Source organism: Eucyclogobius newberryi, unplaced genomic scaffold (assembly GCF_026437365.1).
Source record: "Eucyclogobius newberryi isolate DKJ021-1_F unplaced genomic scaffold, fEucNew1.0.hap1 SCAF_16, whole genome shotgun sequence".
Taxonomy (NCBI): domain Eukaryota; kingdom Metazoa; phylum Chordata; class Actinopteri; order Gobiiformes; family Gobiidae; genus Eucyclogobius; species Eucyclogobius newberryi.
The window spans coordinates 14,462,326-14,489,100 of NW_027315790.1; the positions used below are offsets into that span (position 1 = coordinate 14,462,326).

The following is a 26,775-nucleotide window of genomic DNA, read 5'->3' on the forward strand; positions in this document are numbered from 1 at the left end:
TCACTTTGCTTATCATGAATATCATGTGTTTGTGAGAAATTATGGATGATCTCAGTCCCTAGTTACCGTATACAGCTAATGGAATTCCTGCAATATTTGGGAGTTCAGAAAGTTGCATATTGATCTAGCTTCAGAATCACTCCTCTGATGAATTCAATACTCCATTTGTCCTGGTGAAACACCAGTTTAAGCAGTGAAAGTGTTGGATTAATGTACTGCTCTGGCACACAATGAATAGTATTTAGTAGAGAAAATTATTTTGACAGCAGCATGCTTACAAAATAGCAGCAGAGAAAGTGTCATAAGTATAATAGCAGTTTGGTTCATTTACTTTTTTAGTTTTTTGATCAGTTTTCTCCATCAACATATTGCCTTTCATGTGGAAACTACAACATTTATTAGAGTTTTATGTCCAACAAAAGGAGGCAAAATTTAACTTTTTAGGCCAATTTTCAGTCAGGCAGTTAACCTGGTCAATTTTTCAGCTTTAATTTATGGCAGTTTTTACTCATAAAATACCTTATTTCTATATGAAATCATTATATGATGAAAAACGTGTATTAGATTCTTTGTCTTACATTTATGTCTGTTTTTCTCATTCACCTGCAGTGTCTCGCCGTATGTGAATTCATAAATGGAAAATGTATTTTTCTAACAAAAAGACTAGGACTCACATTTGTTGTGTTGTCTCTTGCAGGCTGCTGTTTTAACTTCCAGACTGGCTGTGCTGTCTAGTGGAGCTGCAGCTCCAGAGGCCTATGGCCCATGTCTTTCTAGTGCTGTGAGAGGTGAGCAAAGCTGGCCTCCTCCAGCCCCTCACTGCCCCCAGATCCAGACCCAGACTCTGAGGGGCAGCGGCTCACCAAAGAAGAGCATTATGTGAGTGAAGGGGAGCCCTGCCAGGTGGACTCACTCCCAGCAGTGCCTGGCTACAGGGATGCTGAGACCCTTACAGGTAACTAGACATTATTGTAATAACACGGATAACAAGTGTCAGACGTGATCTAGACCTGTTTTTCCTCTAGATGTGTGCAACAGCACTGACCTGCCTGAGTTTGAGATCATCAGTCTTCTGGAAGAGCAGCTCCCTGTCTATCGGCTTCGGGCTGACACCGTCTATGGATACGACCATGACGACTGGCTGCACACACCACTCGTGGCTCCAGAGGCCAGCCTGGACCTGACCTCCGAGCAGATCGAAGAAACTCTCAAATACTTCTGTAAGTCCCAAAGACTGTCTGTCAGCCATTTATAAATATGCTTTATGGATTGTCTTTTGTATGAAAACACGAGTTTGAGAATTGGCTTTGACAGTTTGTGCTTGTGTAACTTTCAAATGATCACATTATGCTATCTGTTATGTGATAGCATAATAAAACAAAAGCTATGTATGTAACTATTGTTCTATGAATCCCAGAACATATGCATGTGCACAGACGATCATTCAGTGCTTTGAGCACGATGAAACAGAACTCTTAACATTCATTCATCAAACAGATGTGTTCTAATCTGTTATGATAATGGATGTGCAGAAAACAAATACTGATTGAAGCTATGTTCCATTGTGGCTATATTCAATTAAATGGAAAATACTTTTGAATTATATCAAATAATAATCAGACAGCATTTTATATTGATGTAGCAATTTTATCTGTGTTAAATTGGTTTATCCTTTGACTGGTTAGGTTAGGATGTGAGTGCAGGCTCTTTGCAAAAGGGGGACCCAGTTTCTGATACTTGTTTGCTTTCTCTCTTTTTAAATTTGTTAAAAAAAAGTTTATTTTCTTTTTTGCAATCACCTGGTTTACACGCATACATATTTACATTTGTGCTACAAGGAATGGGAATTTTCAAGAACCAGAAGATATGATCACAAATACATGTGTGCGTGTGGTGAGACAGCTGGGTGATGGGTGGAAGGACTAAGAACACAGAGAGGAGAGAGGATGATGGTAATCAGAGGAGAGAGAGAGAAACAGGTTCTGAAGAGGTGATTTGGATGAACTGAACATGACTGATCAAAATACAGCTCCCTCTTCTCGATTGGCTGACCCCTGCTTTTCACAGCAAATCACATTATCCATTTGCAGCTCATCGACTGCTAGGGAACGGACCTATCTAGTAGTAATAACCACCCATGCATGGTTTGCAGGTCTGAAAGTGGGAGGCTGATGTGCTGTGTGTAGTAGACCTTGTGTTATAGTTCTGCACAGGAGAAAGGGCGTGCATGACATTTTGGCCTAGTTGTCATTTTTACAATCGGAGTGAAAGGAAATGGAAGAGATGGACAATGAGGTCAGTTTGGACTTGATAATGGAGTATGAAAGACGGCTGCATAACTGGGTTGATGATGGAGACAAGAAAGGTAACTAGGTGTGAATTGTGCTGTACTGGTTCAAATTTGGTTTGTAATTGTTACATTTGGATGCATTTTCAGCTGACTTTACTATATTTTGTAACTTACTTTTATTCAATTTAATTAAAACAGTTTTCGCATGCTCAGAAAATGTAAAACCAAAACAAAAAGTGTTTTGTTGTTATGCATTTAACTGGTAATATCTATTAGCCTTAGCTATTGGTGTTAGGTTGTTATAATAACAGGATTACTATGTATGTATTGATCATAATGTAGCCTTTCACAGAAAGTTATTGATGTGATCTGCCAATAAGCACTATCCCCTCAGGGAAACAAAGCCCAGTGCGTTGCGCCATGGAAACTTCATTTTGCCCTCTAACTTTGACCCTTTTGCGCTCAGTGGGAGATTGGTGATTGAAGCTTTATGTAAATATAAACCGTCAGTAACCTCTGCAAGTGACTTTATTTGAACTCTTTGTGTTGCATAATTGTATATTTTTGTATGTTGAGCCCCTGATTGTGAAGTGACCCGATTGTTTAGAGAATGTAACACTGAAATTGGTTTTGGCAAGAATGTATATGCTGAGAAATAATTGTTTTTGCACGTGTGACCATATTTGTTTGTGTTTTTACAGTGCTGTGTGCAGACAGAGTGGGGCAGATGACAAAGACCTACAATGACATTGATGCTGTTACCCGACTATTGGAGGAGGTAATTCATTCATTGTATCTGATATGCAATCAAATGAATTGTTAATTCTGTAAATATGTATCTACATTTAAGAAATGCATGGTCCATCTTTTGTGTCTGAAACATTGTTTGTGTCATGTGACCACAGAAAGAGAGAGATTTGGAACTGGCAGCTAAAATTGGGCAATCTCTCCTGAAGAAGAACCGAGCTCTGACTGAGCAAAATGACTATCTGGAGGAACAAGTGGCACAAATCACAGAGGAGGTGCTTTGTTTGTGTCTTCATGTTACTAATTCTGTGGTTAAAAAGTCTTAAATACATGTTTACATTTTCAGGTCGCCCAGTTACATCATGAACTCAATCTCAAGGATGAACTTCTGCAATTTTACACCAATGCCGCAGAGGAGAGTGAAGATGAACCAGGCAGCTCGCCAACGTCAGTTTCAGACAAACAAACTAACTAAATGTTCACACATTTGAGATTCTCAGGCTAAATGTTTTGGTGTCTTTAATCAGGGGCAGGAAGCGTAAGGGCGAGGCAGCATCAGGAGCCTTTGTAAGTGACACGCTGCAACAAAAACTCCAAGAGCTGGAGGAAGAGAACCTGTCTCTGCGCTCAGAGGTGAACAAACATACAGTTTCAGACACACATTAAAATAAGTGAACTAATGATTTATTGTTTCTATGTAGGCTTGCCACTTGAAGTCAGAGACTGAAACCTATGAAGAAAAGGAACAACAGCTGGTTAATGACTGTGTCAATGAACTCAGTAAGCACTTACTGTTTGATTTAATGATGCCATTTTATTTAGGCAGTCTTTTCACTTCCCATGATTTGTTTTAGGATTGTCCAGTCTCCAAATCTCTGCAATTGCTGAAGAATTGGCACGAAAGACTGACGATGCCTCTCGCCAGCAAGAGGAAATCACACACCTTCTGTCACAGATTGTTGATCTGCAAAAGAAAGCCAAATCTGTGAGTGTTGCATTTGAAGTTACTAAAATACTTTTGTCTTTGTGGCTAATGTGCATGGCTCTCTTTGTGTGTAGTACGCTGTGGAAAACGAAGAGCTCTCTCAGCACCTGATTGCAGCTAAGGATGCACAGAGGCAGCTCACACTAGAGGTATCTTGATTACACACTTTGATTAAGGAATGATTAGACCACAAGGGGTTCCACAGAATGTTTGACTGGAATAGTAAAACAAAATGTGTTTCCATGTTCCAGCTTCAGGAGCTTGAAGATAAATATTCTGAGTGTATTGAGATGCTGCATGAGGCTCAAGAGGAGCTCAAGAACTTGCGCAACAGAAACTACCAAGCAGGCACTCCACGCCGCTACCATCCTCTGGGACTGTACCCGATGGTCAGTGCTGAGAGCTGCAGTGCAAAGGCTTTTACAACACCATTCTAAATGTACTCTGTCTTCTTGTGTTGTTGCAGGACTCCCTGGCTGCTGAAATTGAAGGAACAATGAGGAAGGAGTTAAGCATGGATGATCCAGAGTGTGAGGAACAGAAGTAAGACTTTATCTGTTCTCATATTTTCTAAAGAGGTAAGGTAAAAATAGCGTTCTTTATAAAAAAAACCTTTTTCTAAAATTATTTACAAATGGCCAAACTTTCTATCCTTGAGGAAGTGATATTCAAGACAATGCTATATGAACAAATTACAAAATATACTTACTTAAATATTACATATATAGAAATACTGTATGTATGTAGATGTTGAATAAATAATATTCTGATTCTCTGTCTTTCGTGTGCAGGTGTCATCGTAAGCGAGTATTTGAGACTGTAAAGACGGTGAATCAGACAGTTCGACAGCGGTCCCTCACCCCAACCAGCAACATACCAGGATCCAACCAGTCTCTGTCAGCGCGCACATCCCCTCTGTCCAGTGGGCACACTACGCCACGCTCCACCATGTACAGCACTGACAGCAACGTCATGGACAACAGGACACAGAGTATCCTCATGGAGGTCGCAGAAAACCAGGACAGGTAAAACTCTAAGATTCAGTCACGTCTTCACACAATGCTCATAATAGTACTCATGCATTCATTCATCCATGTACTTTTCAGCAGTATACGTCAGGAGAAGAAGGCCAGTGGAGCAGATGAGCTCCGCTTGGCTCTGAGAAGACTGTCCCTGCGTCGGCAGAACAATCTGAGTGAGAGGTGTTACTTCGAGGATGAGCGAGAGCGCCGCAGAAGGGGGCATGGGGGGAGCAGTCTGGGGCACGAGACCCCAATCATACCCTCAGACAGCATCATGTCCCTGGGGAACCTTCAACTCTGGGCCTCTAGAGGGCCCTACCTCCCTGACAAACTACAGATTGTGAAACCTCTTGAAGGTGAGAGAAATGAGAGTGGGAGGAGCAGCAAGACAGACATGAAATGGGATGGGGAAAGACACAGAGGTGTTGGAACGAAAAAAGCCAGCAGGCACACAGGGGGGGCTGAGCGAGTAAGTAGAAGAGACAGTAGACACGGGCCTACAGTGGAAGGGGACAGGGCGCGAGTGTGGGGCTGGGTGAGGAAGACTGCAGCTGGCATAGAGCGGGAGAGAGGCAGACGCTGGGCCCGGGACAGAGCAGGGAGCAGGAAGAAGAAATGTCCTCAGGAGAAGAATGAGAGCCCCCTGTCACTCATGCTCTTTAACTCCTTCTGGTCTCTGATGCACCATCACAAGTCAGGCAGCTTCACCTCTCCTCACACTTATTACAGAGAAACACGGCCCAGAGGCTGGCTCTAGGCACCAACACCCCCAAGGCTTACAGTATTTAAGCTGCTCAGAAACGTTATGGATTTGTACTTGCTGTGGGCAGGAGAAGCTATTAGATTTAAAAACCAGAAATCATATTAATAAAGTATTTCACCCTGGGATTTATTGGCTATTTAACCAGTTACATAATTCTTAGGGTGCACGGTGGCAAAGGCGGTTAGCGCTCTTGCCTCCCAAGAAGGAGATCGATTCCTGGACCAGACCAACATCACATGATCTCTCTGGGTGGAGTCTGCATGTTCTCCCCGTGTTACCGTGGGTTCTCTCTGGGTTCTCCGGCTCCTCCCACCGTCCAAAGACATGCATGTGTTAGGTAAAATTGGTGACTCTAAATTGGCCCTAATGAATGAATGTGAGAGTGAACTGTCTGTTATGTCTATGTCTCTGTGTTGGCCCTGCGACAAGTTGGCCACTGTCCAGGGTGTACCCCGCCTAAGGCCCGAAGTCACTGGGATAGGATCCAGTCACCCGCGACCCCAAAAGGGAACAAGCGGTAGAAAAAATGGATGGATATAATTCTTATGTTTTACATTTTTACCACATCCTTTCCCCTATTTATTAGCATTTAAACAATTTTGACATTTTTGTCAAAATAGACTATTGTTAAGGAGTCAAATAACATAGTACTTTTAGCAGTACACCTAGGATAGTTAAAGTTTGGTGTTACAAGTCACTAGAACTGAGGTAGGCCTCTGCTGCCACCTGCTGGTAGTATTATGTACTGTACTGTATATAATCATTTTCATCCTGTTTTTATTGTTTGTTGATTTGTATTTACTTTTCCACATGTTAAAACATATTTTGCTGTGCATGTATTCTACTCATTCGCCTCATTCTATTTCACATTCTTATTTTCATGTGTCTGAACAATAAAACTCTTAATGCATTCTCTTTCCATTTCCCATACTTTATTTTATATCTTTCTGTTTTTGTGCTTTCACCTTTCTCAAACATTTCTCTGTCATTTTCATGTTCTGCTTGTACACACAATCATAATTGCCATGAAATAAACAATTGGAGGACACTATAATGAGTTGACCAGGTATATCAACATAACCTTTTCTTTGGATCAGACTTTTTTAATGTATGTTTCAATGAGGTGGTTGGATTGAGCTGTTTCACTGTTCCCCCACACAGGCTCTGCTACCCTGCATCATTGGCAGCAGCTGGCACAGCCTCATCTCGGGGTGATACTCGATGCCAGGCCAGGAGTGGTTCCTAAAGGATACCGGCCTCTGGAACTGGAGCTAGAACAGGTGTGAAGGATAACCATTATCATGTCTTGTTTGTTTTTCTTCATCAAATTTGTAATTCTTAAAGCCCTTTGCTCCTGGACTTTTGCAACATGGGTTAAAGCCGGGGTACCGTACCTGATTTTCACACCATGAAGCCGGCAGTTGGTTTATAAATCTGTGTAACTTTCTCTAATAAGATAAGATAAGGTAAGATATGCTTTTATTTGTCCACACATTGAGGAATTTTGGTGCTGCAACACAAGTAGATACAGAAGAAAGGAAGAATTTTTTTCTCTTAATAGAATTTTTTTTTTATAAACAAAACTAAACCTATGTACAGAACCTCTCATATTCTTAATAGGGAATAGAGAAAAAATAATCATAATTTAAAAAATAAAAAAAATAGAAAAATAAATAAAATAGAAATAAAAATAAGCTAACATAGGACAAAATTATACTAATCATAGTGGTAAGGTAAACACTCTTATTTACAGCAGTTCTATGCACATGACTATGACATTGCGTCGGAATATTGCACAAGAGTGTGACATTATTGCGTAAAGTATGACAGTAATTGCACATGAATGTTACAGTATTGCACATGGTTAAAGTATAATAATAAGCTCTCAAAACTCAAACTCTTTGGCACATTGTTAATATTCACATGCATTATTTTTCTGACATGTACACCCAAGCACACTCACTTCTATGTTGACAAGAAATAAGCTATTATGAGACCGCATGCAGCAGTTTCATTTTGACACAAAGATACTCTCCGGTGGAAAACACTAAATGTATTAATTTACTTCAGTCGGATCAGTCTGGATGGATCAAGTCAACCATGCATTTTCTTTATTGTTCTATTGCCATGTTGAATGTATCATTGGTGACAGAGTTTTTTCCCCCCTTTGAAACAATTATCAAGAGAACATGATGTACTGGCTGTGAGCGACCCCCTTAATGATAGTTCCCTGTACAGCAGGAGTCACTCACACCTGGTGCTCATGTATGCTGTGCTCTGTGCAGGCGTATCCATGGGGCGCCTTTGAAGAGGATGAGCCTGGGGAGCAGTACTTCCAGAACCTGCCCACCTCCTCAGCCGCTGCCTCTCCTGCTGTCCCCACCACCTCTGCTCCCTCCAGCAGCAGTGAGGCACCTTCGCCTGCCTCCAGCCTGGCTCCTCCGTCACCACCATCTCCATCACCGTCGCCACACCTTAGCAACACTGATGGTCTGGGTAAGGGTTTCTTTAAACATAATTCCAGTTGATTTAATGTTGTACTTGCCTGTGTTATGTGCTTTAACAAAGTGCTTTGTTAATCCTAATAATGTTGTGCCTGGGTTTGGATCTCCAGCTGTGTACTATCCGGGTAAATGCATGGCCCACACCAGTTCTACCTACACTTTCACGACTTGTCGGATCCTTCACCCAACTGATGAGCAAACCCGGGTCACACCAAGGTATTTCACTATTGGAAAAAAAAGATTAACCAACTAATTTGAATATTGAGGATTTAGTAACTGTATTATAGTACTAAAGCTAAAATAATATTTTTCCCCTCTTAGTTTGAATCCAGTCCCATCATCATCTTCATGTGTAATGACTAGTTCTTTGTTGGGGACTCCTGCTGTAACACCTTGCACCTCGCGCAGACTCGGTCTCAGGCCATCGGAATCCTCCACTAACCTCAGGTGACTAACTTATTTAGTAACATATCCAGTCACTGAGAGTCAGCAGCTATACCTATGTACTTTTTGTACTGATCCCAAGAATGAATGATTGTGGAAAGCTACATCAAGAAGGTCATCTGACATAAAGCTGATTGAATTTACTTTATGCTAAAACAGTGTTTCTCAGTGGTGTTTGCAAAGAAATAATCAAGAGGTTCAAAACAGTGTCCAGGGGAAAACCTTTCTACCTCTCGATTAACCTCGACTACTCGTGGACGAATGAGGGATTGTACCAAAGTATTCCAGTACATAAAATATACTATTAATACTATTTTAGTTATTATAGTTATTATAGTCAGTGTTGTTGTTCTCAAACGGTAGCACTGGTGGTTCATAGATTAAATGCAGTTGCTTAATATATTAACATCCACATTTTTGTCCTCCTTTTGTTTAGATGATGTTCTCCTATTGTACAGCTGGTTTATACCTGGAATTGTCCTGTTATGGTTTATATCTAGTAATGTCGGTGTAATCCCTCATTCGTCCAGGCGAGTTCCATAGTAGAAAAAGCTTCAGTTGTAGTCATCTGGACTCAGTTAGAAAAAATAGACGTTTCGACTCTCATCCAAGAGACATTGTCAATAACAGAATTTAGGTCGAGAACTCCGATATTAATACTCTTCTGTGGTAAGACCAGCCCATTGGGCGGAGCCTTCCTGAAGTAGAAAGAGTTGTTTGTTTCAACAGAAACTCCCCCCTTGTATCTACCGAGCTAGCCTATTCAGAATTTTAATGGGCTATTAGAATCCTCTTTGTCTTTGTGAGGCCCTGGCTCAACCACCCTGAGTACCTGATTAGCATCTAAATGTCCTGGTCCTGGTCCTCTACCTTTCCAGGGGTTCAGTAACCCATTATAAATAACAGGAAGATTAAACCTTAGCCCTCCATTTCTGTTTAAAGAAGGTCTTTCTTTTTTAACAAAAATAGCTTCCTTGACTCCTCTTTCAAACCATCTTTTCTCCCTGCTTAAAATCTTCACCTCACCGTCTTCAAACGAGTGATTAGAGGCTTCAAGATGGAGATGCACGGCACTCTGAGGTCCTGAACTTGTATTTCTTCTGTGCTGATAAAGCCTCTTGTGTAGAGGCTGTTTCGTCTCACCTATGTAACGTTCTTTACAGCTTTCTTCACTGCATTGGATCGAATAAACTACATTGCTCTGTTTTTGAGTCGGCAACTTGTCCTTAGGGTGAACCAGTTTTTGTCTTAAAGTGTTTCCTGGTTTAAAATAAACAGGGACTTTGTGTTGTCTAAAAATTCTCTGCAATTTTTCCGACAGGCCAGACACATAAGGGATAGAAACACCCTTCCTTCTCTGTTAAGTTTCCCTTTTGTCCTGCTTCTTGGTTCTCTTCACTCTGTTGAGAGCCCAAGCGGGGCTCACACACGGACCAGTATCTGCTCTTTGGTTCCAACCACCCACTACAGCACAAGCTGGGAGTGATCAGAACCTTACAACACAGAGCTCAAGGTGTGCCCACCAGCTCAGAGGGCAAGAAGAAAGAGGAAAAACATGTCCGAAATGCCCTCTCAGCCTGTGGTTACCCCGCTTGGGCTCTCAACAGAGTGAAGAGAACCAAGAAGTAGGACAAAAGGGAAACTGAACAGAGAAGGAAGGGTGTTTCTATCCCTTATGTGTCTGGCCTGTCGGAAAAACTGCAGAGAATTTTTAGACAACACTAAGTCCCTGTTTATTTTAAACCAGGAAACACTTTAAGGCAAAAACTGGTTCACCCTAAGGACAAGTTGCCGACTCAAAAACAGAGCAATGTAGTTTATTCGATCCAATGCAGTGAAGAAAGCTGTAAAGAACGTTACATAGGTGAGACAAAACAGCCTCTACACAAGAGGCTCTATCAGCACAGAAGAAATACAAGTTCAGGACCTCAGAGTGCCGTGCATCTCCATCTTGAAGCCTCTAATCACTCGTTTGAAGACGGTGAGGTGAAGGTTTTAAGCAGGGAGAAAAGATGGTTTGAAAGAGGAGTCAAGGAAGCTATTTTTGTTAAAAAAGAAAGACCTTCTTTATACAGGAATGGAGGACTAAGATTCAATCTCCCTGGTATCTATAATGTTATACTGAACCCCTGGAAAGGTAGAGGACCAGGACCAGGACATTTAGATGCTAATCAGGTACTCAGGGTGGTTGAGCCAGGGTCTCACAAAGACAAAGAGGATTCTAATAGCCCATTAAGATTCTGAATAGCCTAGCTCGGTAGATACAAGGGGGGAGTTTCTGTTGAAACAAACAACTCTTTCTACTTCAGGAAGGCTCCGCCCAATGGGCGGGTCTTACCACAGAAGAGTATTAATATCGGAGTTCTCGACCTAAATTCTGTTATTGACAATGTCTCTTGGATGAGAGTCGAAACATCTATTTTTTCTAACTGAGTCCAGATGACTACAACTGAAGCTTTTTCTACTAGATCTAGTAATACTCGGAAGGCCACATGTTTTTTAAGTGGAACAACTGGTGGTATATTCAAGGGAGTTGTAATAAGTTTCCTTTTTTTTCTAATTGGATGCTCCCACTCTTTTTCATGGGGGTTATCTCTTTTATTATCTCTACAGAGAGGCCACTCGCACCACCAGCATGTCCTTGGGGTTAGTGCGTTTACTCCAGGAACGAGGGATCTCAGCAGCTATGTACCATCATAACCAGGGTCTGGAGTATGGCCAAGGAGGGGTCTTATTCAGTACCTCTGTCGCTCCAAACAGAACAGCCACGCCTAATTCTCTGCAGCCTTCTACACCTCCCAACTCCCTCACGCCACAGGCAGCTTTAACCACCTCCACATCCACGGGATTTGACTTAAAGAGCCCATCCTACGACAACTTCCTGGCATCCAAACCGGCGCGGTCCATTCTGAAGGAGGTGACTGGAGGATTGAGAGGGAGGCAGAGAGGCAGAGACTGTGAAAGCCAGACTGATGTCAGTGTAATTCACAATCTAAACCTATTGGACAAAGTGAAGCGGCTTGGTGTGTCTGGTGCTCCAGGAGGCAGAGCCATTAGTTCTGGTCCTATCCTGGGACCTCTCGGCGGGCTGCGCAGATCCGGCTCTCCTTTTGGACCTGATGGGATGAGGAAGAACCGAAGTTATCCAGCTATGGTTGGAGCCAGCATGGCCATGAAGGCCCCAGGGCCCCAGGAGTAGTCTTGGCTGTTCAGGTCGTCTGGAGCTCAGGCACAATAAAGCCATCACTCTTCATAATGTTTGCTAAAACACGGCATTATCAAACAAATGTTGACTCTAGCTCTACTTAATGAGCATCTTAAAAGCTCATATTTATGCAGATCAATCCATGCATACCTTTGCACTATTATTTGTAGTAGAGCCACGTTATTAAAGTTCAATTTAACATACAAGATGTAGGTTAGTAAAGATATGCCTCGCATTTCACAAAGCTTTGAATATGAACATTCTTGCATGGTACAAACATGGTAGCCTGACCAGCCAGGGTAGATTTGGTCATAATTGACAACCTAATGTCATCAGCCCATGCATTGTGCTTGTGATGCACTGATTGAGGTAAGGCCTTCAGAAAGTAGAGGTAAACTATATTTAATTCCCTTTATATCCCTTAAGTCGAGCATGTGACGTTTTCAAGAGTCCGACTCTGCTGGTTAGATGTAGTACTCCCATTCCTTTTTTACTTACGGTAATTAAAAACTCTACTCTCTGTCGTCCAGGCACATCCGTCCCCTTTATGGAGCATTCATTAAATATTATATATGACAGAAAAAGATGAAATGTTAAGAAAAAAACAAGAATATGTCCTCCATATGGTTTTATTTATTCCCTAGTCTATTTGCCGATGCTTTGTCTTATTAGACAAATTCATCTGAGTTTAGAGGGTTGGCGACTATGTGGAGTATAATAGTGCCTGAACCATTTGTTCATGTTCTGAGTTGGGTATGTGCAGGTAAAGACTGCAAACATGTTGCACTTTTCTCCTTAATTTATTTTATTCTATTAGTTAGGTTAAGTTTTCTATTGTTTCACACATTGTATATTTGTATATATTGACCAATGTAATCCTGGCAGGAACAAATTCTGCTATTGTAACGATCTGTAATTTCAAGACAGAGAGCCTGTTGTCACTTTTTTCCAAAAATAAATAACATCTATAAACATACTTATGTGTAATGTCCATGACTTACTTGTTATAGCCCACAACATTGATATAGTATATATAGAGTACACACATATGGGTTTTGTGTCTATTTTGGGAATAGATTTCTTGGAAACTGATCCAAACTTTCACCATAGTCACTACTTGCCTAACCTAAATCCTAATCTGATTTTATTTTAATTTATATCTGAACTTTAAACTATGTTGTTTATCTAGTAATCATTTATTTAGCCTGCGTCACGGGGACCTGGTTATGTCCCGATGAGTGGAGTGTGTATAGCCTATGAATTTAGTCCCCACAAAGTAATCAAGCCTTTCATAGCATCGCCTAACAGTTATGATTACAAAGTAGGCCTATAATTAGATTACAATTTAGAACCAGGAGCAGTCGAAAGGTTAGTGTCTAGTTGACATGCTGCTAAATTATCATTTCAACATGCAACACTTCCTTCTGTTGCCGGCAGAGGGCGTCAGACACATACAATTTGACTACATTTTCTATACCTATACTGTTTATAGTACTGGTTCACATATTCATATGAAAATACACATATTATGTATTATTTGTATTAATTGACTTTAAATATGCTTCTAAAAACATTGTATATATAACTAAAGGCTAAAATAATGCATCTATTCAAACTCATTACCTTCTATCAGAATTAGTGTTAATGCGCCATCTAGTGGCAGCAGAGAGACTTATCAAGGGGAAATTAAAAAAAAATAGCTAGCACATACTAATGTAAGCATGCAGTTTTAATGAATGTGATTTGAGGTGTAAATGCTCAGAACTAATGAGTATTGTGGTGATTTAAAAGCACAGATCTCCGGAGATGTCACTAATCTGACAAACTTGGATCAGTGTTTTGTGATGCTCAGAGGGGAGAGAAACAAAACAGGATTCATCAAACAAGCGTGATTGAAGCTAAATGCAATGAGATATAGTTTTTATGAGGAAACAATGTTATAATATTATTGAAAGCTCAAAAAATAAAATGTTGCATTTATGACCTTTAATATGCATTAATAAGTGCTTTATAAATACTAGGATCTGAATAACCATAAACTAACAAAGTGTTACACCAAATTCACTATGGCAACTCCTGATGAAAAAAGCAGTAACAAAAAACAAGAATAATTCAACATACTATAAATCTAATATAATGCTGGTTTCTTTATTTGCACTTCAGTGGAGCAAACTAGACACAGCTCGTTCCCTCTCGTTCTTTCTCTCTGTATTTAGTACAGAACAGTGAACCAAAGCTCTCTTTATTCTTTTTCAATAGCCCATGTCATCTCCCAAGTGGCCTGGACCGCTTTCACCTCAACTGCTGGTGTCTTCTGGTCGTCTTCACAAGTGGCAGTTTTGGTTTGGGAGGTTTGGGAGGTATAGGAGGTTGGTTTGGGAGGTTTGGGAGGTTTGGGAGGTTTGGGAGGTTTGGGAGGTTTGGGAGGTGATGTTCAAAGGTTCACCTCTTTGGCCTGCACGCACTGTATTTTCCGGTAGTCAGCAGTTTTTTCCTCTGATGACTTCTTCCAAGCGGTCTGGGCCTCATTTACCTCTGCTACTGTTGTTTCTTCCTCAGTCTCAGAAAGACCCCTCAAAACCTCCTCCAGTGGAGAAAACCTTCCCACTGTGACGTGACAACACTGTGGTAGTTGCTGTCTCCAGGTTGTACTCATTTGGCTGGTGTCCCAAGCTCAATCTGAGTCACCTGGTCATTGAGGTGAGGGACTTTTGGGTCCAGACCTGAAATGCTGGATCTGTTTTCGATGTAAATTTCAATGCCAGGCTTTTCCCTCTCTTTGAGCAGATTCAACAGGAGCTGCTCCCTGTACCTCCTGAGTAGCTTTAGCAAACTCCCCCTGCTGCTGTTCATATAAGAGCTTCCACTTCCAGGCTTCTTCTCTCTCCTGGACTTGCTCTGTGGACAAACCCTTGTCTTCCTCAGCCTAAAGGCCTCAGTGCACAGGTTTTGTTTTATTGTGTCTCAAGTTTATTTAAAACACACACAGCTGAATTTCAAATGTTAAATATGATCGTATAAGAGTGTCTTAGTTGTCGACTGGTTTGGTGTGAGTGAACTCTGAACTAATGAGACTAAGAACTCTATGTGATTGTCATGGATCGTGACATAATGTTTACTGTTGCTACTTGACATCTTCTATGACAACATTACTATTGTTATTATTTTATTCATGTTAAATCAATATTGGACACAGGTAAAAGAGTTCAGGGATTGATTGTCAAATAAAATGTTCCGCAGATGTTTGTAGGGAGAAGGGAAAAACACATTTTATAACACAAACTAAATAATAAGAGGAAAAAATAGCCGCAAGCGGCAATGATCGGCCCTCGCCACGCCGCCGCCACGCCGCAAGAGGAGGGGGCGCTAACGCTTGTGTAGATGATTTTCCCCAAATATGAGTTTGATCAGACAATCGCCCTAGGAGGAGTTCGTTAAAGTGTGAAGCGTAAAAATGTGGTGATTTGAGCAATTTCGCGAATTTCCCATAAGGATATCATGGGATGTTTCTGTCATCGTTACGGTTACGCCGTACAAAATATGACTTTGGCTCTCATACTTTTATGATCAGGATTGCAAATTAGAATTTTGTGCAAAATATAACGTCATTTGGAAAAACTCTATTGTTTATAGGCCACTCTGAAGGCCAAATAGTCAGAATTCAGGGAAAAGTTTGCGGCTCCGTCGCACAGAGACCGTAAAAGTTATCCTTAAAATTTGGATAACTTTAGATGCCCCACTTGTCTAGGGGACGTACACCGATTTTGAGGTTTGTGGGCAAAACGCCCTAGGAGGAGTTCGTTAAAGTGTGAAACAGAAAAATGTGGATATTCGAGAGATTTAGCAATTTTCCCATAGGGATAACATGGGAGGTTTCCGTCATGGCTACGACTACGCCGTAAAAATTGAGGCATAAGTTTGATTGGCCTTTTGCTCGGGACCCCAAATTAGAATTTTGGGCAAAGTTTAGAACATTTGTGTGAAACCAGTTTTTGTCCATCAATGTTCACTCAAAGGCAACTCTGTAGGGGGCGCTATCGCACCCATTTCAATTTTGTCATCATAAACTGGTCCAAACTTGAAAGTTTAACAACTGATTCAAATTTGGTCCTAATCGGACTCGTTTTGATCAAATGGGAGCAATTTTTAGATCTGCAATATTCCAAAATAAGTTGTCCAACTTTGCGGCTGCGCCGCACACAGACCGGTAAAGGTATCTCAAAAAATTGGATAACTTTAGATGCCCCACTTGTCCAGAGGACGTCCGCCGATTTTGAGGTTGGTGGGCAAAACGCCCTAGGAGGAGTTCGTCAAAGTTTGACGTGAACAAAATGGCTAACACCGCGTGTTTTCATTTTCAAAGGAAGATGGCGGCCATAGGGTAAGTCTGGGGGCGTGGCCACAATAATATTTTTTTTTGTCCTCACGAGAGGAATGCGTGTCCCGAATTTCGTAGCTTTACGCCAAAGTTGACCTCGGGGCGTCTCCCATAGGCGCAATGTATTTTGACTTTTGTCGGTGGCGCTGTCGCGCCATTTTTTAACTGAAAAAAAATGGCCCAGAAAAAATCTAATTTTTCGCCGATTCTGAATTTTGGGCAAAGTTTGGTGAGTTTTTGAGCATGTTCAGGGGGTCAAATTAGAGCTCAAAAAGCAGAAGAACAATAAAAATAATAAAAATAAAAATAAATATAGCCGCAAGCGGCAATGATCGGCCCTCGCCACGCCGCCGCCACGCCGCAAGAGGAGGGGGCGCTAACGCGCCCCAATTGTCCTTTTATTACGCCTACTGCTGAATCTGTGAAGCTGTCACATCTTCTCACTTTGTTTTACCATCAAAAAGCAATTTTATTTTGAATTCTTGGCAAAATGTGCGGCTTTGCCGCACAGACACCGTGACTCTTTGAATAAAAATGTGGATAACTTTTGATGGTCCACCCCTGAAGATGAGCCTCACCAAATTTCAGGTTAATAGGGCTAATGCCCTGGGAGGAGTTTGTGAAAGTCTAAAGTGTAAACATGTTCTGGCGATTTCCCCATTGGAATAACAAGGGAGGTTTTGGTCATTGCTACGGCAACGCCATAACAATTATGACATGGGTCTCATTGACTTTTTTGATGGGGAGGCCAAAATTGAGTTGTGTGTCAAATTTCATAAAATTTCGCAAAACTAAACATTTAACCTCCATATAAAATCTGTAGGGGGCGCTGTGGCTCCAAATTAATTTATTTCACTTCAAGTAGGTTTAGGGCAAAGAGTTTAACAACTGATTCTAATTTGACGCAATTCGGACTTTATCTGCGCAAACGGCAGAAATTTTAAATATGGGAGATTTCTGAAATTCTAGCTACAGTTTGCGGCTTCGCCGCACAGAGACCGTGAGAGGTATCAATGTAATTTGGATAACTTTTGATGTCCCACTCCTCAGTAGCATTTTCACCAAATTTCAGCTTTTTAGGGCCAACGCCCTGGGAGGAGTTCGTAAAAGTACGACGTTTGGAAAAACTCCGAAGTCATGTTTAGCCATTTTTGAAGCAATATGGCCGACATTTGGTTGGGCGGACGGCGTTGCCGTAATAATATTTTTTACTTCTCTTGTCACCATCTACCTCTGCGCCAAATTTCATGATTCTACGATCAGATTTTTTTTGGGTCATTTCCCATCTCTCAATGCATTTTTGGTACATTTGGGGGCGCTGACGCGCCAATTTTTTTTATTTTAGAAAAGGGAAATAGCCAGAATGTAGAGAGGCACGATTTTTAGAGGTGTGCAAATTTTTGTGACTTTTCGTCAATGTTCACTGGGTGAAAAATAGGGGGGTTGGTCCCGAGAAGAAGAAAGAAAGAATAATATTCCGATGCGAAAACAACGTTTCCCATTTTTCAAATATCATAAACTATACATTTTCGGAAAACGCTCGCGCTTTCCTACCTCATGGTGTGGGTCCCTGGTCACTGACGGGTACTTTCGTTAATTTTGAGTGGGCTCCGCCCACTTTGTGTTTTTGGCCCTCTATACAGTAATAATGTTCAATTTTTGCATTACATGCTTATATGCACGGAACATGCAAGAGATGGGGAACGTATTCGTGAGGTACTTAGCGCAAATGAGTGCTTTATATGGGGATGACGACCGCTTCGCGGTCGTCATCCCAATGTAAGGTGCTCGTTTAGTGCGCACTTTTGCACGGGCTTCGCCCGTTTACAACGGTAATGTTCCATTTTCCTACTACTAATTAGTATGCACGGGGCGTGCATGAGTGAAGGAGTGCGTTAGTGAGTGTTTGGAAGTGGGCGAGCGCTTCGCGCTCGATTTCGTGCGCACTACGTGCGCACTTTCGCAGCCGTGCTTCGCACGGCCTTACGAGATTAATAGGCCTCTCGCCAGCTTGTGGCGCTCGGGCCTAATAATATTTTTAGCAAAAACAATATCGCCGTTTCCACTATAACAACAAATTATACATCGTTTGAAAGCTCTAAGCCTTCCCCATGCCGCCATGGGGTGGAATCATCATTACGAGCGCTTACGCGCTCGTCACTCCCCATTCCGTCGGGATGCCCCGCCCACTCCCCATAGACTTCCATTGATTTGAGCAGAAACAAGCATGGCCCATGCCTGCGGCATGGACTCTCGCGTACAGGACGATGCCAGGAGGGTTTTTGGAGGAATGCAGCGCTTCGCGCTGCTGTTGTCAACAATTTGTGAATAGGGCGTAGCCCTATTTCTGTCATAGCAGGAGTAAGTATGCATGATCCATGCCTTCGGCATGGGCTAGTTCACTGTACTTGCCAGGGGCGACGGGGTACCAAACATGCGGGCTGCGCCTGCATGTTTGGTCAGACAGTTGCAACGCTGCCTTGCGGGAGCAATAGGCCCTCCGCCCTGCTTGGGCTCGGGCCTAATAATAATATTTTTAGCAAAAACAATATAGCCGTTTTCACTATAACAACAAATTATACATCGTTTGAAAGCTCTAAGCCTTCCCCATGCCGCCATGGGGTGGAATCATCATTACGAGCGCTCGTCACTCCCTATTTCGTCGGGATGCCCCGCCCACTCCCCATAGACTTCCATTGATTTGAGCAGAAACAAGCATGGCCCATGCCTGCGGCATGGACTCTCGCGTACAGGACGATGCCAGGAGGGTTTTTGGAGGAATGCAGCGCTTCGCGCTGCTGTTGTCAACAATGAGTGAATGGGCTACGCCCATTCACTCATTGTTGACTATTTCTGTCATAGCAGGAGTAAGTATGCATGATCCATGCCTTCGGCATGGGCTAGTTCACTGTACTTGCCAGGGGCGACGGGGCACCAAACATGCGGGCTATGCCCGCATGTTTGGCTATGCCCGCATGTTTGGTGCCCGCATGTTTGGTCGCCCACTTCAAAACACTCACTAACGCACTCCTTCACTCATGCACGCCCCGTGCATACTAATTAGTAGTAGGAAAATGGAACATTACCGTTGTAAACGGGCGAAGCCCGTGCAAAAGTGCGCACTAAACGAGCACTTTACATTGAGATGACGACCGCGAAGCGGTCGTCATCCCCATATAAAGCACTCATTTGCGCTAAGTAGCTCACGAATACGTTCCCCATCTCTTGCATGTTCCGCGCATATAAGCATGTAATGCAAAAATTGAACATTATTACTGTATAGAGGGCCAAAAACACAAAGTGGGCGGAGCCCACTCAAAATTAACGAAAGTACCCGTCAGTGACCAGGGACCCACACCATGAGGTAGGAAAGCGCGAGCGCTTTCCGAAAATATATAGTTTATGATATTTGAAAAATGGGAAACAAAAATATGGCTCACAAAAATTTGCACACCTCTAAAAATCGTGCCTCTCTACATTCTGGCTATTTCCCTTTTCTAAAATAAAAAAAATTGGCGCGTCAGCGCCACCAAATGTACCAAAAATGCATTGAGAGATGGGAAATGACCCAAAAAAAATCTGATCGTAGAATCATGAAATTTGGCGCCGAGGTAGATGGTGACAAGAGAAGTAAAAAATATTATTACGGCAACGCCGTCCGCCCAACCAAATGTCGGCCATATTGCTTCAAAAATGGCTAAACATGACTTCGGAGTTTTTCCAAACGTCGTACTTTTACGAACTCCTCCCAGGGCGTTGGCCCTAAAAAGCTGAAATTTGGTGAAAATGCTACTGAGGAGTGGGACATCAAAATTTATCCAAATTACATTGATACCTCTCACGGTCTCTGTGCGGCGAAGCCGCAAACTGTAGCTAGAATTTCAGAAATCTCCCATATTTAAAATTTCTGCCGTTTGCGCAGATAAAGTCCGAATTGCGTCAAATTAGAATCAGTTGTTAAACTCTTTGCCCTAAACCTACTTGAAGTGAAATAAATTAATTTGGAGCCACAGCGCCCCCTACAGATTTTATATGGAGGTTAAATGTTTAGTTTTGCGAAATTATATGAAATTTGACACACAACTCAATTTTGGCATCCCCATCAAAAAAGTCAATGAGACCCATGTCATAATTGTTATGGCGTTGCCGTGACAATGACCGAAACCTTTCATGTTATTCCAATGGGGAAATCGCCAGAACATGTTTACACTTTAGACTTTCACAAACTCCTCCCAGGGCGTTAGACATATTAACCTGAAATTTGGTGAGACTCATCTTCAGGACCATCAAAAGTTATCCACATTTTCATTCAAAGAGTCACGGTGTCTGTGCGGCAAAGCCGCACATTTTGCCAAGAATTCAAAATAAAATAGCTTTTTGATGGTAAAACAAAGGGGAGAAGATGTGACAGCGTCACAGATTCAGCAGTAGGCGTAATAAAAGGACAATTGGGGCGCGTTAGCGCCCCCTCCTCTTGCGGCGTGGCGGCGGTGTGGCGGCGGCGTGGCGAGGGCCGATCATTGCCGCTTGCGGCTATATTTGTTATTATTTTTTCCATTTGGTTTTGCATGTAACAGTTTATGTTGATCATATAGAGGCAAAACTGTCTTTTTATTTTTTCTTTCTTGTTTGTACTTTTTGCGGTTGTACCTTTTACGCTTTAGCTCTACTTTACCTATTGTCATAAAGAGGAGAAGGTTTATCTGTTGCATCAGACACTTTCCTTTTCAAAATCAGTTTCGTGTCAAGGACACATGTCTTTTATGCTTCAAGTTGCATTCTTTGAAGTCAAATTACATAGTGTTGCTTCACCTCATTCCAGACAGGGGCCTTCATTTGCATGGCAGAGGACCACGTAGATCACCTAACAGTCCTAACAGTCCTAACAGTCCTAACAGTCCGCTTGGTATTAGTGCAGAAAGCCTCGAACCAAATCTTTTTATGTCCAAAAATAATTCATAACATTGTTGACGTCAAACAAAACACTTCCTTCTTTACCAGTGACACCACATGTTCCATTTTGTACTGCACAAATTAAATTTTGATTTGGAATAGTAACTGAATAACAATTTTTAGAAAACTAATTACAAACTTGGAAATGATGCAGACTTTCTCCAATGTTCCCCGTGCCCTAAAATGTCACATTGAACTGTAAAATTGTTTATTTATTATTTACAAAGTCCTTTCTATGTCTGAAATGCAGAATGGATCAGTATTTGCCATACACTTGGTTTTGTGCCAGTACGAGCTTCAAAGTGAACAACAGGCTATAGATGAAGTAGTGGTGCCAGAATGAAGATATTCCACCATCTGCTCATTACAATGTCACCACTTTTCAGTCACACTCGTGTTGTTTTCATGAGTGTGTTGTGGCTGCACTCCATTAGCACACAAAACCACAGCACTTAGCCATGTATAGCCACTTCAATCGCTCCAGAGCAGCATTGTGACCTTCTGACCTTTTGCATCGTCGACTGCTCTCATCTCTGGGCCAACCTCCATAGGAACACCTTGTGCTACCCTCAACTTCACACTCTGCCTGGACACAAAGTTTGCATTCATCTCCACGGCTCTTTTTGAACACAAAGTTTGCATTCGTCTCCACGGCTCTTTCTCAAAATGGGCATCTTGGTTTATTCCCGATTCGAGAGAGCTACATACAACAGGGAGCGAACCCTTCTCCCCCGAGGTAGCCGCACCACTTGATTGAATAATTCACCCGGGTCGTCTTTGTTCATCGATTCCCTCCTCTCTCTGCACAGCGCACACATACAGACACATCACACATCTTTCACTTAACTCAAGTGGCCTGAAGCTGCATAATGGCCACTTCATCATTATTCTCTCCACCACTGTGACTCTCACATCTTTGGCTTTTGCAACTAACTTGACCTTTGCACTGATATCACACAATTACACATATACTGCACGTTCTTAACCGTTTTTATTTATTGTGGTGATCAATGTTAAGGGAAGGGTCAAAATGATAAATGTATGGATTTGTGTTCTCTTTCAAGATGCGGATGAGATTATACTGAATATAAACAAAGTGTTCCTTTTATTTTTTTGTAAAACTTAAAAATCGCATGAAAAGTTCAGCCAAAAATAAGTTCCTAAATTGTATGAACAGTATATAACAGGGTTTTTTTTTTCATAATTTGTACTGTTTCAATAAAGTTCACCTTGGTCTATTTTTATACAAAGGACACATTGAACACCCATAGTTCACCAGTTTTGCAATAGCCTAGTTTCCAGTGCTCACGTCAAACCAGCATTTTTAGCAGCATTTTTTGTGTCTTAATCAATAATTCAGTGACATCTGTTTCTACAAAACCGTCAACTTTTTCAGCGTTTAGCTCAGAAAAAGTGCTCACAACGATCTTGCCGCTTGTTTGAACACACGCTCTAGCTTCCCTTTGATGGAGCGTTCACTGTCTTTGATCTTCTCCTTATTGCAACATCACAACATCTCACAGAGTTTATCCGGCGTCTGAAACCACCAACTTTCCCTATGACTCTCTCTGGTCCAGTCCTTTGAGTCTGTGCCTTGTCTCCTTACAAGACCTGTTGTAAATGTAACTTTGGACCCATACGGCTACACTAAGAACTCACATAATTGAAGTGTTTTGCATTAACATATCTCTTATCATGTCCAATTATAGCAGTGATAATTGTACATACAGGTGAGTAATGGGTAATACACATGTTGCATTAATGACAGGTCCATTTGTTCCTGATCTGTCTTGAGTCAAAAGGTGTTTTTCTGGTGGTTTTAATCTTTTGCAATACAACAAGTGAATTGTATATTGCAGTGTGTGATAGAGATGATTGAAGTATGATTGCTTAATATAGCCGTGAAGTTTGAATCAGGTGTTGCATTAAATTAACTAAAGAGGCCTATCTGATAATGAGTCAAGAAAACAGAATTGTCAATGAACCAAATGACCCCATCATCTTTAGATTGATGAGTAAAAAAGGAGTTTAAATTGATGCTAAAAGGTTAAACTGCTGTGTTTATTTGTCACTGTCAACCTGTAGAACGACGTAAGGGTCAGTTTAAAGACACATTAAAGCAAGTTTGTCCTTTGAGTTAGTCTTAATGAAATATAGGAGTGTAATGTATACATTTTAGTTGTTTTAATAATAGTGTATATGTTTGCCTAAAATGCTCTTTCATCCACGGGTGCGTTTGGCAAAGAAGTGTCTTTAAATAGTGAATGAATGCACTTGAATCATATTAGTGCGTGCATTATGAACACCATGGAAATACTGTATACACATTTTCCTCTTTTATTGAGTCCAGTGAAACTCAACAGACACACTGCCACCAGCACAATAATCTCACCACCCAAAATCATAAAGAAACTAGAAACAAACAGACAAACCGTGGAGTTTTCTGCAAAATTTGGCATATGTATATTGTATCATTACAGTTTTACAAACCCATGTACAACAAAAAAATACATATTGTGAGACAGTGAAGAGCCAGCATGATTTTACGTATTATATTTTCCTTTCTTCTCTTGCTTTACGATGGGTATTCATATTCCTCTGCACTGCGGCGCCCGAAGTCCATCCAGCCCAAGTAGTCTCTGTCTGCTATCCGGTGGTTGGCACTGAGCGCACTGCTTCTGCTGTTGGCTGTGGAGTTCCTGCGCACGGACCCTGAGACGAAGAGGAAGGGCACGAGGAGAAGCACGATAAGACAGATTCGTGTTACTAAGCACAAAATGTATCTTTCCTCACAAAGCGGCAACTGAAAATCTCATGTTTCCCGTCCTTGTACCGTTTTTACATTCGACGCAAACAGCCTTTCAATTCTTCTGCCTCACTGCTTTTTGACATTTTAATTACCAAGTGTTAGATCCACCCCATTCACACGTGTTTCATTGTAAAAGAGCAGCAGCCGGACCTTAGGCTGACAACGTACTATCAACACATATTCATTGTTTTTTCAGGTTTTCCAGTCCCAAATCGCAGTGCATCGAAAAGTTTGTACCGCTTATGCATTGGTAATCAATTTCATGCTCACACACACAAGATTTTGATGTGCAGCCCACCCACAGCCGCCCCCGCACACATGCACGCGTATAAACAGAGCTCCCTGGCGAGCGGAGGAGCCTGGCTGCAGAAGGCTCGACGATGACACCTCCCACTATGAAACATGGAAGTGAACAGCAAGCAAATCAACACCCACTGCCACCACAGACACAGATTTAGAGATTATTATCATCATGTGGCAGTGTGCCCTTTGACTCTTTTTATCACTTCATATTTGCCACATAACCACTTTAGGAAACCTTTTGTTGGATTTCCTTTGCTTTTATATTACATTTTTATCTACACCACTTTCAAATTCTATTGTTTGTCTTCTTCTTGTTGAATAAATTTGCTGTGTATTTATGATTGTTTGGTTATTTTGCATGGATTTGTCCCAAAAATGTGCTAAAATTAGTTTGAAATGTTTCTAGACTCGCTTCAAATCATAAAAACTCACCACACTTTATGCTCTTCAAAAGAAAGATGTGATCAACTTGGGGGTAAGATGGAAGTAAGATAAGTAAAGAGCCAGTTGCCCGGAAGCCAGTACAACTAATACACGCACTTTCAAACCACAAAAGCTCTCCACCACCACTAATTCATTTTACAAAGCACCACTGTAGTGATTGCAAGTAATTAGCACCAGTGTGGAAGGCATCAGGAAAAGCACTAATGCAGCCAATGAGAGTGCGGCCACATGTTAACCACAGAAAAACACAAGCAACAATTGCAGTCAAAAATCAAACACGATGTGAGAAATTATACCTTTTCTGGATGAGATTATTCTAGCCAGCAGCTCGCTCAGGTTGGCTCTGGAGTCGTCTTCCTCCTCAGTGGCGGGCAGAGATTTGAGCTGCGAGAGGGAGCGCTTGTGTCTAGAGTGGGGCTCCTCCAGAGTGTGCATGGCAGTCTCGGGGCGGGCTGTGGCACATTGTAAAGCAGGGTTATGAAGAGGAGAATATCGAGTACAGAGGGGTTTTGGTTAGTGTTGTATTGGACGTACCCTTAACTGGAGTAGAGACGGAGCGGTGTCCATGTTCATGGGGAGGTGTGGAGATGGGGAGCCCCAAACAGCTCGTGCATAAGACCGCGAGTAGGACGCACACACACGGAGCCGCAGTCATCTGGAGGAGAGGGGAAAAGGCTGTCGCTGGTTTCGATTTGGAGCTCATATATCCACTCATCAACTTATTTTGTCCGCCAGTTCATTCTAGCATTGTACTTCAGTTTTTTCCCTTTCAAAAACAGTGTAATAACACTGGACTTTCTCCTCTTTGGATGCATTTAAGCGTCTTTAAAATGTCCTAGATAATTAGTCCTAATATACTATTCAACTGTTACTACAAGTATTGCATTTGAATGTGTCTCAATGCACCAAAAAATGCAAACAATACATAAAGAATGCAAACTTTTTTTTTTTTTTTTTAAGAACTACATTTCGATCCAAACGATTTATAAAAGTAAAATACACAAACTAAGCAGACATTCATTCAAAACCGTCTAATAACTTAGTGAAATTGTAGATGTCATAATGCAAACAATTTCTAAGATAAAGGCGAACATTCTTAAGCAGAATTATGTTTTATAATGATATACCTGCTTACCTTGAGAATAGGCGTAGTGTCTGTAGGAGCAGTGAGAGCCGTGAGAACACTTGTGCGCTCATTGGAAGACTGGCCCCTTTTATACTGGGCTCCGACTGTGTGTGTGCTCCGTGTGTGCAGCTTGCATCGTGTGTATTGGCTTTGTGCATCTCCGAGTCAGTGTGCATTATGGTTACAACCTCATTACAGGGAAGGGCTTCATTATCTATTTGTTGTTTTGAAGAAACATGTTTAATGTAAATGTTTAATTTAATTAAAATATACTTTTATTGTTTACTTTTTCCACCTCAATCTAAGTCATGTGAAGTCACGTCCTATGTAGAACTGCGTCAGACGAGGGGGCTACGTCAATTGTACGTAGTGCACACGTCTTCAGTGCATCTATGTCATCGTGCATTGCCCAGAAAAATGCATCTGCTTTTAGACTATAGCAGAGTTCTAGACTCATTTTATACATTTAATAAAGTGTTATTGAAATAACAATGAGCTGTACGGTATGGGCTATAGAGATACATCTACAAATTACAGAAAAAAGAAAGAAATTCATGAGCATTAGTACTACTACTAGTTATAGGATTTGTATGGAGATTTGACAAGCCGGATGCCCTTCCTGTTGCAACAGTTCATTGTGGCTGATTAGCAAAATTACCAATTAACCAATTAATTTAATGTTTTAGTTGTTTTACAATTCCAAAACTGGTATACCTGATGTATGAGTGAGTAAATCACAAGGCATGTTAATAGAAATTCTAAAAAGTTTCAAAAAGATTGGATAAATCTCCAGATCTCCTGT

The 26,775-nt window shown here is 41.5% G+C and overlaps 2 protein-coding genes across 5 annotated transcripts; one reads left to right on the forward strand and one right to left on the reverse strand.

The window, feature by feature from the left end:
* The first annotated feature begins 683 nt into the window (after positions 1 to 683).
* On the forward strand, positions 684 to 12,936 carry LOC140361810 (trafficking kinesin-binding protein 1-like). 4 transcript variants are annotated; one of them, XM_072447669.1, is made up of 18 exons: positions 684 to 955; positions 1,026 to 1,220; positions 2,992 to 3,068; positions 3,196 to 3,312; positions 3,384 to 3,484; positions 3,565 to 3,670; positions 3,739 to 3,817; positions 3,892 to 4,022; positions 4,097 to 4,171; positions 4,274 to 4,411; positions 4,489 to 4,565; positions 4,814 to 5,047; positions 5,129 to 5,400; positions 6,969 to 7,087; positions 8,093 to 8,303; positions 8,422 to 8,527; positions 8,633 to 8,758; positions 11,369 to 12,936. In XM_072447669.1, the coding sequence occupies exons 3-18, from the start codon at positions 3,018 to 3,020 to the stop codon at positions 11,952 to 11,954; spliced, it is 2,529 nt and encodes an 842-aa protein (XP_072303770.1). In that variant the 5' UTR covers positions 684 to 955; positions 1,026 to 1,220; positions 2,992 to 3,017; the 3' UTR covers positions 11,955 to 12,936. The 4 variants fall into 4 exon arrangements, with proteins under 4 accessions (XP_072303770.1, XP_072303771.1, XP_072303767.1 ...); XM_072447670.1 differs by lacking the exon at positions 684 to 955 and having other exon boundaries at positions 5,132 to 5,400; XM_072447666.1 differs by lacking the exons at positions 684 to 955; positions 1,026 to 1,220 and adding an exon at positions 2,140 to 2,365.
* Positions 12,937 to 23,612: 10,676 nt separating this feature from the next.
* On the reverse strand, positions 23,613 to 26,211 carry cckb (cholecystokinin b). The gene is made up of 4 exons (XM_072447683.1): positions 25,983 to 26,211; positions 25,382 to 25,502; positions 25,144 to 25,299; positions 23,613 to 24,003 (listed from the first exon to the last, which is right to left on the reverse strand). Exons 2-4 carry the CDS (start codon positions 25,500 to 25,502, stop codon positions 23,867 to 23,869), a joined length of 414 nt encoding a protein of 137 aa, XP_072303784.1. The 5' UTR covers positions 25,983 to 26,211; the 3' UTR covers positions 23,613 to 23,866.
* Between the last annotated feature and the right edge of the window lie 564 nt (positions 26,212 to 26,775).